Source organism: Pimephales promelas, chromosome 1, assembly GCF_988280905.1.
Source record: "Pimephales promelas chromosome 1, fPimPro1.hap1.1, whole genome shotgun sequence".
NCBI classification, from domain to species: Eukaryota; Metazoa; Chordata; class Actinopteri; order Cypriniformes; family Leuciscidae; genus Pimephales; species Pimephales promelas.
In genome coordinates, this window is record NC_142769.1 from 22,579,304 (window position 1) to 22,592,853 (window position 13,550).

A 13,550-nucleotide genomic window follows, 5' to 3' on the forward strand; every position below is an offset into this window, starting at 1 on the left:
AATATAACACGCGAACCATAAAGTCATCATAAATCCTTTAGCGTAATATGAGACTACCCTACCCCACACCTAAACCTAACCATCACAGCGTGTGTTATATTAACGAAAACAGATGCCATGTGCGTAGTATAGCGTGGTTTTGTCATATAGCCTTCTATATGATGCTATATGATGCTACACTGTGACATATTGATGCTACACTGTGACATATTTTGGACAATTATATAATTGGCATTTTTCACTGATTTGAGGATTTTGAGAAGTAAGGGGATTACATCAGCAGTACTGGGTTTTCTGGGAATAAGAATAACATGCCTGTCATTGTTTCATCACATTTACTGTTGACTACCATCTGAAAACCAACTACGTCAGGTGGTCATGTCATGTCACTTAACACGAGAGATGTTTAGCTTTACTCTGGTCTGGATTAAAAGGCTCTAAGAAGTCAGCCCTCCTCTCCAACAGAGATAACCTTGTTTGGTTACATAACCATAGGCTTGCAGTGCTTAAGAGCATACATGCAACAACAGTATATTGCAACAGGATGACCATTGATTGATCTCAAAGGCCATCTTTGGACCAGTACTATTCAATTATCATTACCTGCATGGAAAGATGTAAGGAAGTGTAACTAAAAAAGATCTACCAAATCAAAAAAGAAACACACAAGTTACTCTAATGGCATAAAATGTCTTCTACTGTTTGTGTACATTGTGAACTCTCAAAGTAGCTGGGATCTGGCTCATCTGAACAAGATTAAAAAGCTGAACAATGCCAAAGAAATCAAAGACTGTCCATTACACACCACTCCAGTCCTAATAAGATAAAAGCCTGGCGATTGGTTAATTTTAGCCATTCAAGCAGAGCAATAATTGTGTTGCACAACAGTTGAGAGTATGTAGCAAAAGTCAATGTGTGAGTGAGTTTTGGTTTCACACTGTAAATAATAGCATTGACTTAAATTTAAAATATTCAAAAAATTCCAAAAGATTTGAATGGTAATTCTTAGTTCTCTAAATTAAATAAAAACAAACTGTGTGTACATAGGCTATATATATATATATATATATATATATATATATATATATATATATATATATATTTGTGTGTGTGTGTGTGGCTATATTAGTTCGCACTGACATAAAGTCTGAGGTGAGCGACAAAAAGAGTTTGTCTACAGGTTATTTAGAGATTAAGTGAATGTCATTTGGATCTTTTTAGAAATTAGTTCATTTAAGGCAATCAAGGTCAAGCAACAATAGTAAAGTCATATATATATTCTACATGCATTTCCTAGACGTTGACTGTTGATTTTTATTTGCTGTAAACATACACAGTCTTATAAAAGTTTAGCAAAAAATATAAAAAATTGCACACCGAACGTAACCATTAAGCACAAAATTCACCAGGATAATGCTATTCAAAAGTTGTAAAATAAAAATAACAACATTGCAAGGACAAGCAAGATCGCAATAGACTTTCATCATCCATCTTACCTGTTGTAGTGCAGTTACTAAAAGGGAAGAGTTTCACAGCAGTTTGCTAGACAGCCATGGCCTATACAAATTCCTTTGAATGAAATACTGTCAATCTACAGTTTATCCATCAGGAAATCCGGTCCAGGTCATTAGAAATGTCAATCAAAAACTCAAAGCACCCGGTGGATAGTGCAATAAGGGATAGCTCTAATGCAATCAGGATATCTTCCTTGCAAGATCAATCAAATTGACGGATAGGAGATTCCATGCACAATCCTCTGTCTATGAATTGATCTTATCCCACCATTGGTACTAGTGAAATGGGCGAAGAGGTGCTGCTCAGGGCTCCGTGGGGCAACATGAAGGAGGAGTCTAACACCCAGATTATGTGTAAGTAGCAGCTAATATGCTTGAGACTCCTCGTCCTCTCTCTCATTGTTTCAACCCCTCCATCTCACTCCCCAGGTCTGATCTTCTCTAATGAGCTCTGAAATGAATGAACGGAATCAAAGAGTGATGCGTGGCAGAAATACGGATTCAGGCGAGCTGTCAAGCAATAACGTTTGTGATCATTTGCATATGACCAGGGCAAAACTGTGTTATACATTTGTACAGGCTGTTTGGTTTCTTTCTAGGGGGACAGAATGACCTTAACTTTGCATTATTTAAGTAAATCCTTGACCTGCGATGACCTTTCAGTTGTGCAGACTCTGGCATAACATGACAGAAATTGGCAGGGGCTTCTCCTGATCACTAAGCACGACGGCATCAAATCCATTTAACCAAATCAAACAATTAGTAGTGCATGAGAACATAGGCCTTCTCAGTGATATCTCATGTTTAAAATCACTAAAAGCTCCATTTATTACATAAAAATGCAACCTTTTATAAATATTATTATAAATATTCAAAAACTGACCTGCCTTTATAGAGTAACAAAATGATGACTAAATAGAGAAGATCATTAAAAAAAATGCTGCAGGTTAGCTACTGTCCCACCAGATGAAACACTCGTTTTCTGGAGACTGGCCACATGCAAGGAATGTGCACAGGCACATGGTCTCACATCTGCGGTCAACCCCCCACCTGCGCTACACCTTGCTGAATGCAGTCCAGCACACTCTTCAAGCTCATCCACCTGACTCCAGTCTCCATGCTTAGCAGACAGGTGTCTATAATTAACTAATCTGTTCCAAACCTCTCTAATCCTTCATACATAGACATGGTTCACACACAAACACACACACGCACATATATTCTCAGGTGAAAGTACTGCACAAACTGTCTCTTTAAAGCCTCTCATTTGTCATTTCATACATACATTTTACATTCCTGTAACATTGCAATGGAAATCTAATTTTAATGACCTTGATTACGTGGTATTGTGCTGGTGTGCAGTGGCATGCATCTCTAGGAACCTGAAATTTGTATAGAACATGATTGACAAATTTCAGTTTTCCAAAATCAGATTTAACCTAAATTTGCTTTTTTGAGGTGATCGAGTGACACTGCCTAACAGTAAAGGTTAACTATACAATTACTACGGTTCCCAAGGGTCATGTAGCTGGATTAAGTAACACAAGCATGTGGTGCATCACGTGTGTGATGTCTGTCCACCTGATGTGGATATTTTAAGGTATAACAAAACATACCAAACCCACCTTAAAATGAAAGTTCAAGATCATTTATATAAAGCTTTCATGTAGGCTATTTAAAAGATTTAGAACACTTTAAGAAAAAAATTACATTTAAGGGGACAATGATTAAGTCCTTGATTACGTAGGTAATTGAAACTCAATTCCAGAATGGATGCAACAGGTGAGCAAATGGAGGATCACATGAGAAAAATAGACAGGCCCGTACCAGCCTTGCCAGCGTCATTGAGGTCAGTGGTCTGTGTTGCTCATGCAACAGTGAGAATGAATCACAAAGTAAATTACAAGATAAATTCACATCATTGAACAAGTACCAACCATGTGTTCAAAGCTGAATAAGTGCTTAAGGAAAATATGGGTGTGTGCAGGTGTAGCTGACATTGCAGGCAACATTTGTGCAGGAAAGTCTTACAATACTGATTTCGGACAGACTTCTGAGTCAGCATAACAGTTTAATGATCTATAGCAAAACAGAGCGAGCTTTGGTGGTAAGCAGATATTTAATTAGTAAAATATTAACTTCTTGCTATTAACATCACAAAGTGGAAAAGTTTGGTTAAAAATGTAATTTACACACAAACTGACCACTGGGATGTGGAACGTCATTTTTTCTTTTAGGTGCCGTTGGGTGCTGTAGATCTGACCAAAGCCCTTAGAATCGTGCTAATCTTCCCCCAGTTACGGCACCCTTGTATATGCTTTGCCTCTCTGAAAACTACTGTACTTTATAGTAAAGGGGGGGTGAAATGCTATTTCATGCATAGTGAGTTTTTTACACTGTTAAAGAGTTGGATTCCCATCCTAAACATGGACAAAGTTTCAAAAATTAAGTTGAGTATTTCTGTTCTCAAAATACTCCTTCCTGGTTGTCACAGTTTCAGAAAGTTTGTTTCGAGTATGGGCGTGTACTGTATAACGTCAGATGCGCCGGAATTTACTTATACGGTCCTAAGGGCACTTCTCTCGGAAATATATCACCAAATGTCAATATGTCACCAAAGAAGTGTGTTTTCGGTTGCCAAGGCAAGACAACACTGCACAGATTCCCAAAGAATCAAGTGTTAAGGGACCAGTGGATGACGTTTGTTTTTCCAGAACATCAACACAGTTGTGCAAGTGTTCTTGTTTGTTCCATGCATTTCGAGGAGGGTTTTTTTTATAAACAAGACCCAGTTCGAAGCCGGATTTGCTAATCGTTTAGTTCTCAAGGATGGAGCAGTCCCAACACGGGCACATAGTCCCAATAAACCACGAGTAGACACACAAATGTTCTAAAACTCGTGCATGGCATGGTGTTCTAAAAACACAGTGCTCAAGTTATGGTTAGTGATTATTTAGCTCGGTACAGCCTATCTTTTGTATTATAAATATAATAAAACTAAAGACTTTTTGGAGATATGATGGATGCAATATTACTCTATAGGTACTCAAGATTAACATGAGATTGACTGAAACTGAGTGTTTCACCCCCCCCCCCCCCTTTAATAAACAAAATGCAACATTTTTATGACATCACAGGACTATTTAAAAAATTGCAATGAAACAGAAGCAATGACAGATTGTTTCTTCCATATTGTGATGTGTATCTGAATGTAAATGATTATCGAAGAAGAAAAAATGTAGGGTGGGGACTTGCATTATATGTATTGGTTGCTTTTGAGATGTGGGCGTTGCATAAATAAAAAATAGAGGCAAATGAACAAGCTTGCAGGGGCAGGGTTTAACCAGACTAAATTAGTGGGGAGTCTGAGAGAGAGAAGTACAACTACCCATAATTGGAGAATTTTTGAGCATTGCCTATTGTGCACAAATTGTTCATTATAAGTGACTTCATTCATTGAAAATATTTGTTTTTGAGATGATTTATTTATTTACTTATTTAAGTCCTTCAGCTTAAACACATTTTTGTAGGATTTAATTAAAATCACTCCCACAACCTTCCACAATACAATAGCTTCATGTGTAATTCTTCGTCAGAGTAAATAAATTCTGCAATGTTTGTCATTACTGAGAGGAAGGCTTTATTACTTTAATACACTTTTCACAATTCTTTGCTAATACATTTAAAGACTATTTGCTAAGTAGTCAAATAAGTACATAAAAGTATGAAACACACACTTTCAAAGGAGAAAAATACTTTCAAGTCGAATCTTTTGGATGAAGCAGGATATCATACTGTTTATCTGATTATCTTTAGACAAAAAGATATTTGATAAACAGAGAAACCTAGAAACCATTTACATAAACATACAGCTCTGCCTAGACTTGCCAAGCTTTATAACCCCCATTCACTATTAACATCCATCAGATTCTGTGCATGCATAACACACACACACACACACACACTCTCACTCTCACTCTCTCTCTCTCTCTCTCTCTCTCTCTCTCTCTCTCTCTCTCTCTCTCTCTCTCTCTCTCTCTCTCTCTCTCTCTCTCTCTCTCTCTCTCTCTCACACACACACACACACACACACAAATGCACACACATATGAGCATAAGGTCACGATCCTGCCATGCAGGTTATAGTAACAGATTAGCAAGCTTCTACACTTTCTATTTTCAGACGCACAACATCACATAAGTGTGTGGAAAACAGAGAACAACAGAGTTACATTAAAAGCCTAGTATCACAGTGCAACACGTTTGCATTGTACACAACATTATTGAATTTGTATTATTGAAGTCTATCTGAGACCCAAGTGAACCACATAGTCAAATATATCCAGTGTGTTGTTCACTGACCAGCCAAAAAAAAAATTCTATATTTTTGCTGTGAATATTATATAATATAATATTGTTTCTAGCATGTTATATTTAACCTTAATTAATTGAGTGTGTAGCTTCTCTTAAAGGGATAGTTCACTTTGAAATTAATTTTTGATATGTTTTAGCTTACCTCAAGGGCATCCAAGATGTAGGTGTCTTTGTTTCCACCGTATTTTAAATTTTGACATTTTTCAGTCAAACCGTTGTTGTCTATCAGTCATACACTGGAGGCTAAGGGGGTCCACCAAAAAGCATACACAGAGAAGTCAAAATTAAACATGATTTAATGACTCGTAAATGTAAGTACACATTGATGGCCTAAGACACGAAACAAGCATTTTTTGTGAGAAAACGAACCATTATTTATATCGTTCATTTTTATCGTTATTATTTATATCGAAGTATTTATATCGTTTTTACCTCGTGTAATCACAGTGACGTCCAAGTGATCTGAATCAGTTGTGCAATGTCCAACTGAACCAAACTGAATCAGTTCAATGTTACGCCGGAAGTGAACGCTTGCGTGTGACGTCACTCAATATTTACACGGAGATTTCTGAAGTTTTACCTTTTACTAAACATATTTAGATATACCGAAATCGTCTTCCATTGCGGTTTCCCGTATATCTAAATATGTTTAGTGAAAGGTAAAACTTCCGAAATCTCTGTATAAACAAAGAGTGACGTAGGCGCACAAGCGATCACTTCTGGCGCATGCGCAGACCGAAGCCGATGATTACAAGAGGTAAAAACGATATAAATACTGTTCGTTTTCTCACAGAAACCGCTCGTTTCGTGTCTTAGGCCATCAATGTGTATTTACATGTACAAGTCATTAAATCATGTTTAATTTTGACTTCTCTGTGCATGCTTTTTGGTGGACCCCCTTAGCCTCCAGTGTATGACTGATAGACAACAACGGTTTGAGTGAAAAATGTCAAAATTGAAAATACTGTGGAAACAAAGACACCTACATCTTGGATGCCCTTGAGGTAAGCTAAAACATATCAAAAATTAATTTCAAAGTGAACTATCCCTTTAAACAACCATGTAGGAAGACACACAGTATCATTGCCGTATTCCAGGATGACAATGTCAAGATTTATCTGGCCCAAATTGTGAAAGAATGAATGGGAAGGAGCAGAATCCTCTTCACACATGAATTAGCAACTTTGAGTCCAGACCTTAAATTCTTTGGAAAACGTTGGGATGTGCTGGAGACGAGTAGACTTTACAAAGTGCTCGAAATTGCCATACAAGATATTGACTGAAAATGATCAAGAGGTCCATCAATGTCCATCAGTGGTAAAGATCTTGTTTTGACAATGCAAAACTCTGTAAAGTCTACTCCAGCTACGTTCATCCAAAATAGATTCAGCAAAATCTGTAAATGAGATCCTAACTATATGAAACAATGAAACAAGTTATTTGGTTGAATGTGAGGTTATTTGCAAATGTCCATGGCAAAACTGTGTTTTATGCAAACTGCTTGGTTCTTTCTATGAAGACAAAGCCCCAGTATCACAGACAGGACTTAGACGAAGAAAGGATTAGGCCTTAGTTCAATTAGGGCATTTAAGTAGCTTTTATAAACATTACTGGTGTGCATCTTGAGACAAAACAATGGTACTGACATATTTTATGCATTTTAGTCTGGGACTAGCTTAAGCCTTTGCATTATTTTAGGGAAACATAATATTGGCCTGTGATGACCTTTCAGTTGTGTAGACTCAGGCCTAATATGGCAGAAACTGGCAGGGGCTTCTCATGATCTCATTGACGCCATCAAATCCATCTAACCAAATCAAACAATTAGTAGTGCATGAGAACAAAGGCCTTCTCTAATGACATTAGTCTTTTCTACTATTGTGACCTCCGTTCCTTAATGATACAGTGATAGACATAGAGTCGATCTAATGAGGGGACTCTAGGGGTTGCATGTGGTAGCCCCAAACACCTCTGAACCTTCAGAAAAGGCCAATGAGAATTGGCGAATGGAATTTGCCTGCTACTCCCCTGGATATATGGGTATAAAATGAGGTGGCTTGCATCCACTATTTCAGTGCATTCCTTTGTGCTCAGGACCCGAGACAGTGTCCCGGGCATTTCAGCGGCTAGTTCAGTACTGTGACAAGATTGACACTACATCCTCCATCGTGGAACAGAGGTTACAATAGTAACCAAGATTCTGGCGATGCAGATGTTGGCAAGCTACGGGTAACAAGTGTACTCGCTACACCATAACCTTTTTAATGTACCACATAAGCAATAAAGTCCCTTAACTGACAGGAGTGGTGCTGGGTAATGGGTATAGTCTTCTTCAGAAGCCCTTCAAGGTTGGACATGCTGTTCAGAGATGATCTTCGGTTCTATCTAGTTACTGTTTGAACGGTAGCGTACATATACTGTACATATAAAAATATGAAGATTTTGACAGATTTGAGAAACCCCTATGTTTAATGATAATAGCACCATATATGATTAGTGAGGTTCAGTGATCAACATTAGGAAGGTTGCTGTGGAACATTGCTACATTCCCTTAAGGAGGGAACTTTACCTCAGGTTGCCTCAGGGGGTTGTCACTGTAATCTTTGGATAAAACTACCTGCAAAAAATGACTAAAAACAGTAAATGCCATATTGTGTTCCTCAAAATTTCATTTAATTAAAATATTTTGAATAATAAATACAGAGTCCCAATTTTAGTAGACAAGGGCTAAATACATCTTCTGTATATTGATTGTGTAAAAAGTATGAGCAAATTGTGTTGTGAAACATCTTGAAGAGAGACCAAAGACAAGCTAAGGCCTGCAAACCTAGTGACTGAATTTACATGGAACGCTTCCTCTTCATTTTACCATGCAAATACATATCCTCACCCACACGCAAGGCCATAAACTAGTTGTGAAATCCAAGTCCCACACATTCTCTAATCAATAAACATGATTTTTGTGCAATATAATTTCTTCCAGAGCAATTCACTATCAAAGGAAAGGGAAAAGTCAAAGGGCAAATACATCATCCCCACTGTCTATGATCTGGAACATGGAAAATGTTGTACAATTGCTCTGCAACATTTGATCTAAGAGCTCTATGCAATGTTCTTTTCAATCCAGTTCTTAAAGTTAGCAACCCGTGTGTAGATGGTATACAGATTTGGATTACAATCCTGCAGATCATATCCGAAACTCACTAACCCCAGCAGTTCCCAAGAACGATTAGAATCAGTGTTCTCTGCTCTAGTGGGGTGAAAAGTCTCCAGCCCTAAATTGAGTTGGGAGTCAGCAGAGGGTGAAAGGATGATCCCTCCAGTTTCAGAAGGGCAGATCATAGATGGGCTGAGTGGATGTTGCCGTCCACATAGCATGTTGTCAGTCATACTTATCAGGACACCATGTTTGCCATATTGTTTTTCGCAGTTCACCACATCAGCTACTTCTATCAGTCCGGTCCGGACTGACTCTGAGTCTGTGTGTGCCCAGTGTCGGCCTGACACGGGCCAACCGGTGAGGATGGCCTGCTTTGCAGTGATCTCGCCACCCTGCAGATGCGGCAGACAAACAGGGGACACGTACTCACTGATTCGAGCTTTGTCCACCAGCTTCAGAATGGCCACGTCGGAGTCTAAGACATGTGGATCGTAGTTTGGATGGATCAAGATCTGAGCAATCTGTGTGGGAACAGATATGATGAAAGACTTGCACTGAAAGAGGCTAGTCAGTTTGAGAAGTAAATAATCCTAGAGACTTCTTGGCAAAGCCTAATCATAGATTATCGTTAAGAATGTGCCTTGAGTTTTAATGCGTATATTTAGTCTGCAGTATCCTCTGTATGGCTTTGGGCTTTCAAAGAACTTTCCAAGACACAAAATATGGCAATTATGGAAAGGGCTCATTCTGTTAATATCAGGAGTTATTTCTGCAATGTTACATGCAATTTATTTAAATATAACTCACAAATAAATAGATAAACTAAATTGGGCATTTGTATTGCATTCACACTGTAATATAGAGTATCTGAGGTTCTAGGGGAGCTTCTGCAAGCATGACTGTTTTTAGTGTAGTCTGAAAGCTCTTACTTGTATGTGCTGTAGTCTCTTGTTCTCTCTGAGATCGCTGAGGTAACGTTTCCCCATCACTACATTTAGATCATCTGCACTGAGAGCTTCAGTTCGTCCAGGCTCCGCCACACAATGTGCAGCCACCACGACCCAGTGCTGGTTCACCAGAGCCCCACTGCAGACAAGCTGCCATCTCTGGTCCTTCTTAACCTGTTCTTCCCCCTCCCCCTCTTCTTCCTCATCTATGGCAAACGTGTCCCCCCGTCTTTTGGTCCTTGCCATAAGAGGACTGGCATTGTACAGACGGGTATATATGGCAGCATGCCATGGCCAGTGGATATCTGTTAAATTTTGGGGACTGGCAGGTGGCAATTTACCACATACTGGAAGAGAAGGAATGCCCAGTGAGTTCAGGCACTGATTTCTAATCTTATCATATTATTGAGTGAGTGCCAGTATTAAATATACAAGTTAATCATTGCAATTATAAATACATGTATTTGTGCAATAATATATTTAATAATAATAATGCTATTTATTTTATTTTATTCATATAACTACATGATGAAATACATTTAAAATGAGTGCTATTGAGTGCTGTACTGTCAGCTTACATCTCTCAGGGTTATTAGTACATAGAAAAATATTTGTAAATAGGAAATCTGGTTCCAAAACATGCTGTAAATGTGTTAGTGCTTCCCCCACCTGGTGAACAGGAGAAATGACGACCACTCCACTTGCCAGTCTTTAGGCATGTGCGGCGTGCACTACCAGAGGGCTTGTAAAGCGTTGAAACACACTCATATTCTATGGTGGTATACACATGATGGAAACTTGATGGAAAATCTCTGAAAACAGGAATAACTTTCCCCAGCAAGTCTGTGTCAGTCCCTCCTGGACTGGATGCAGAGGACAGCTTGTGGACTGGACTTTTCCTACCATTAAAAGGGATCAAATGAGGATCCAGAAGTCTTTAAAACAACTTTACGAGTTTAATATCACACTGTCACAAAGGAATGAAAAAAGTCTACCTGGATGGAGGTTGGTATTTTAAAACCTTCTGTCGCACAAGTTTTGAAACTCTAGGTTCTCTACAGGCTGTAAAACAGTTTAGGTGTTCAAGTTCACAGACTGAACAAAAGATATTGGTTAGACTTTATTGTAATGTGCCCCTGTCTAAAGTGCCCCTTATGCTATTTTAAAGGCCCCCGAAATCAAAATTTAAGTTTTTTAGCTCTTAGTATATATATGTTAGCATTAAGGTTTTGAATAAGCTGGTGTGTTCCAAAAAAATATAAGCATATAAGATATAAGCATTCAAAACTTACAGTCTATCACTTCTGCTAAAATGGACCATGAATTTTATGCCACCACGGACTTCAGCTTCTCATCACATCTTCTGTCCAATAAAATGCTCTCTAAAATCTAAAGCGTCTCGCCACTAAGCTATAAATACCACCTCGCCACTGTATTAAATGTAATTATGCCTAATTTATAGTTATTACTGTAGTAAATACATGTAACATGTTTGGCCAGGACACATTAAAAATAAAGTGTAAGATATTTTACAATTGATTTGAAACTTGAAGAAGAGACGGTACCTCTGACACAGAGGGGCTGACTGCCGCTCCAGGTCCCATTCTTCTGGCATGTTCTTTTCGAGTCCCCACTGAGAATGTATGTATTATTGCAGAAATATTCCACATATTTTATTCTGCCATCAGAGCCTGAAACCTCTGCTGAATACCCATTGTGGACTTGTGGTGGAGTGGGACATTCTTTTATGATCACTTCTGTGAATAAAAAACAGCAGCACAGGACTCTGAAGTCACAGAAATTTGCAATGATCCGAAAGCCTGTTTTCAACTAACTAAAACATATTTTTAGAGCATTGTATGCATTGAAAAGACATATATTTTTCATACATTTTAAAATGAAAGATCTCAATAAGACATTCTGATGTTCTATGATCTCAAGTTCAGAGAAGCACGATTCCCACAGGCATACAGGCACACCGCACTCTGATGGTAGCAGCTTTGTCAGCCTCAAAGGGTGTAATACCAAAAGCAGTTGTCATAACTAAGAGTCAGCATACCCTTTATGCACACAGGAGCACTTCCACTCCAAGTGCCATTGGGAAGACATGTCCGCTGAGATGCTCCCTTGAGCTGGTACGGTTTATAGCAAAGGTACTGAACCGAGCTGAGGATGTCACCTTCCTTGTACCGCAGGAAGAGATCTCCGTGTGCAGGCTTCTGGGGGGTTGCACAGAGAGGGGGTGTTTGCCCTTGTGAAAAGCAATAAAATGTTGTGATGCAATATGTAAGCATTAAAAATTAAACAGATTTTTTGCTGAGGGGACTTAAAGTAAACTCTCTTCCATAAAGCCCACTCTGCAAACACAATAAAAAGCCTCAACAATGTCTTTAAAATTCAAGAAAACATATGCCTGAATTTAGGAAATGAGCTGTATGGTTCAGGATCTGGTAACCAAATCATTATAAATGAATGAACTACAAATAAAATATGGTGAAATAAAAACAAACAAATAAAGTGTACATCTACAGCTAGCAATCTATTTTGTACCTGATATTTCTTGGAATGTGGCGAAAAATCCATCATAGTTATTGTAGCCATCTGACACAAAAAGAATATGCAGAGAGTTTCCAGAGCTTCTGATTGGTGAAGGGCTATCATCCCCACAGTATCTGCCAATCACAGGTGACTTCAGACTGTCCCCATCCCGCACCTCAATATAGTCATATTGACAGCTATGGTCAGATTCCAGGCTAATCATTGAGAACCTGCATTGAAAAAAAATATATATATTTGCGTATATAATAGTTTCTTCAAACTAATTCAATTGGGAAATGTTTAAACTGCAATTGATGGTAAAACTTTATTTTCATGGTCAGTGTTGAACATTCTTTTGACTATAAATAAGAAAAATTGCAACTACATGTCAACTAACTCTCATTAAAGTATTAGACTGTCTGGTTAATATTTGATAGCACTTTATTGTGATGCTCCAAATCGGACAATAAACTAAGTAATTTTGCAACTACATGTCAACTTATTCTAACCCAGACCAGTCTACTACTGTAATACTCTACAAACACTCTAATAAGAGTTATTGGACATGTAGGTGCAACGTTACTTATAGGCAGCAGAATGTGTTAAAGGAACCATCAAAATAAAGTGAAACCCAATTTAATAATCATCAGCTTTGTAGCATTTACCTGAGTTCCATCGTTGCTCCTCTGCCAACTTGTAGTGTCCATTCACATCTGGCATTGATTGGATAACTCTCTAAAGTCACGTGACCCTGGGGTCTCTGTATAACTTCTCCACATGCTAAAGTTGGCGAATAGAGTGTGTGTCTACATTTATTGACATTTATGTGACAATAAAAAGCAATTGAGTTGAATAATAAAAAGAACCGAACGACTCACTGAGACAGTCTCCACCAGACCATCCTTGACGACATGCTGTGCAGTACCTGCCGATGATGTAGAAATTGTCCTTGGCCTGCCAGGTGCCATTGTTGCAAGTCTTGCAGTTGTCAAAAATGTTGCAACCTTAGTGGATAAGT

At 38.4% G+C, this 13,550-nt stretch overlaps 1 protein-coding gene across 1 annotated transcript in view; it reads right to left on the minus strand.

The window, feature by feature from the left end:
* Positions 1-8,414: 8,414 nt before the first annotated feature.
* Positions 8,415-13,550, minus strand: part of pamr1a (peptidase domain containing associated with muscle regeneration 1a) — a 6,708-nt gene continuing 1,572 nt past the window's right edge. The window contains exons 3-11 of the mRNA XM_039654378.2: positions 13,411-13,536; positions 13,198-13,312; positions 12,545-12,762; positions 12,054-12,245; positions 11,560-11,751; positions 10,990-11,056; positions 10,664-10,893; positions 9,977-10,341; positions 8,415-9,568 (exon numbers count right to left, since the gene is read on the minus strand). Coding sequence (XP_039510312.2) covers positions 8,990-9,568; positions 9,977-10,341; positions 10,664-10,893; positions 10,990-11,056; positions 11,560-11,751; positions 12,054-12,245; positions 12,545-12,762; positions 13,198-13,312; positions 13,411-13,536 — 2,084 coding nt within the window. The 3' untranslated portion in view covers positions 8,415-8,989. The remainder of the gene's footprint in view (positions 9,569-9,976; positions 10,342-10,663; positions 10,894-10,989; positions 11,057-11,559; positions 11,752-12,053; positions 12,246-12,544; positions 12,763-13,197; positions 13,313-13,410; positions 13,537-13,550) is intronic.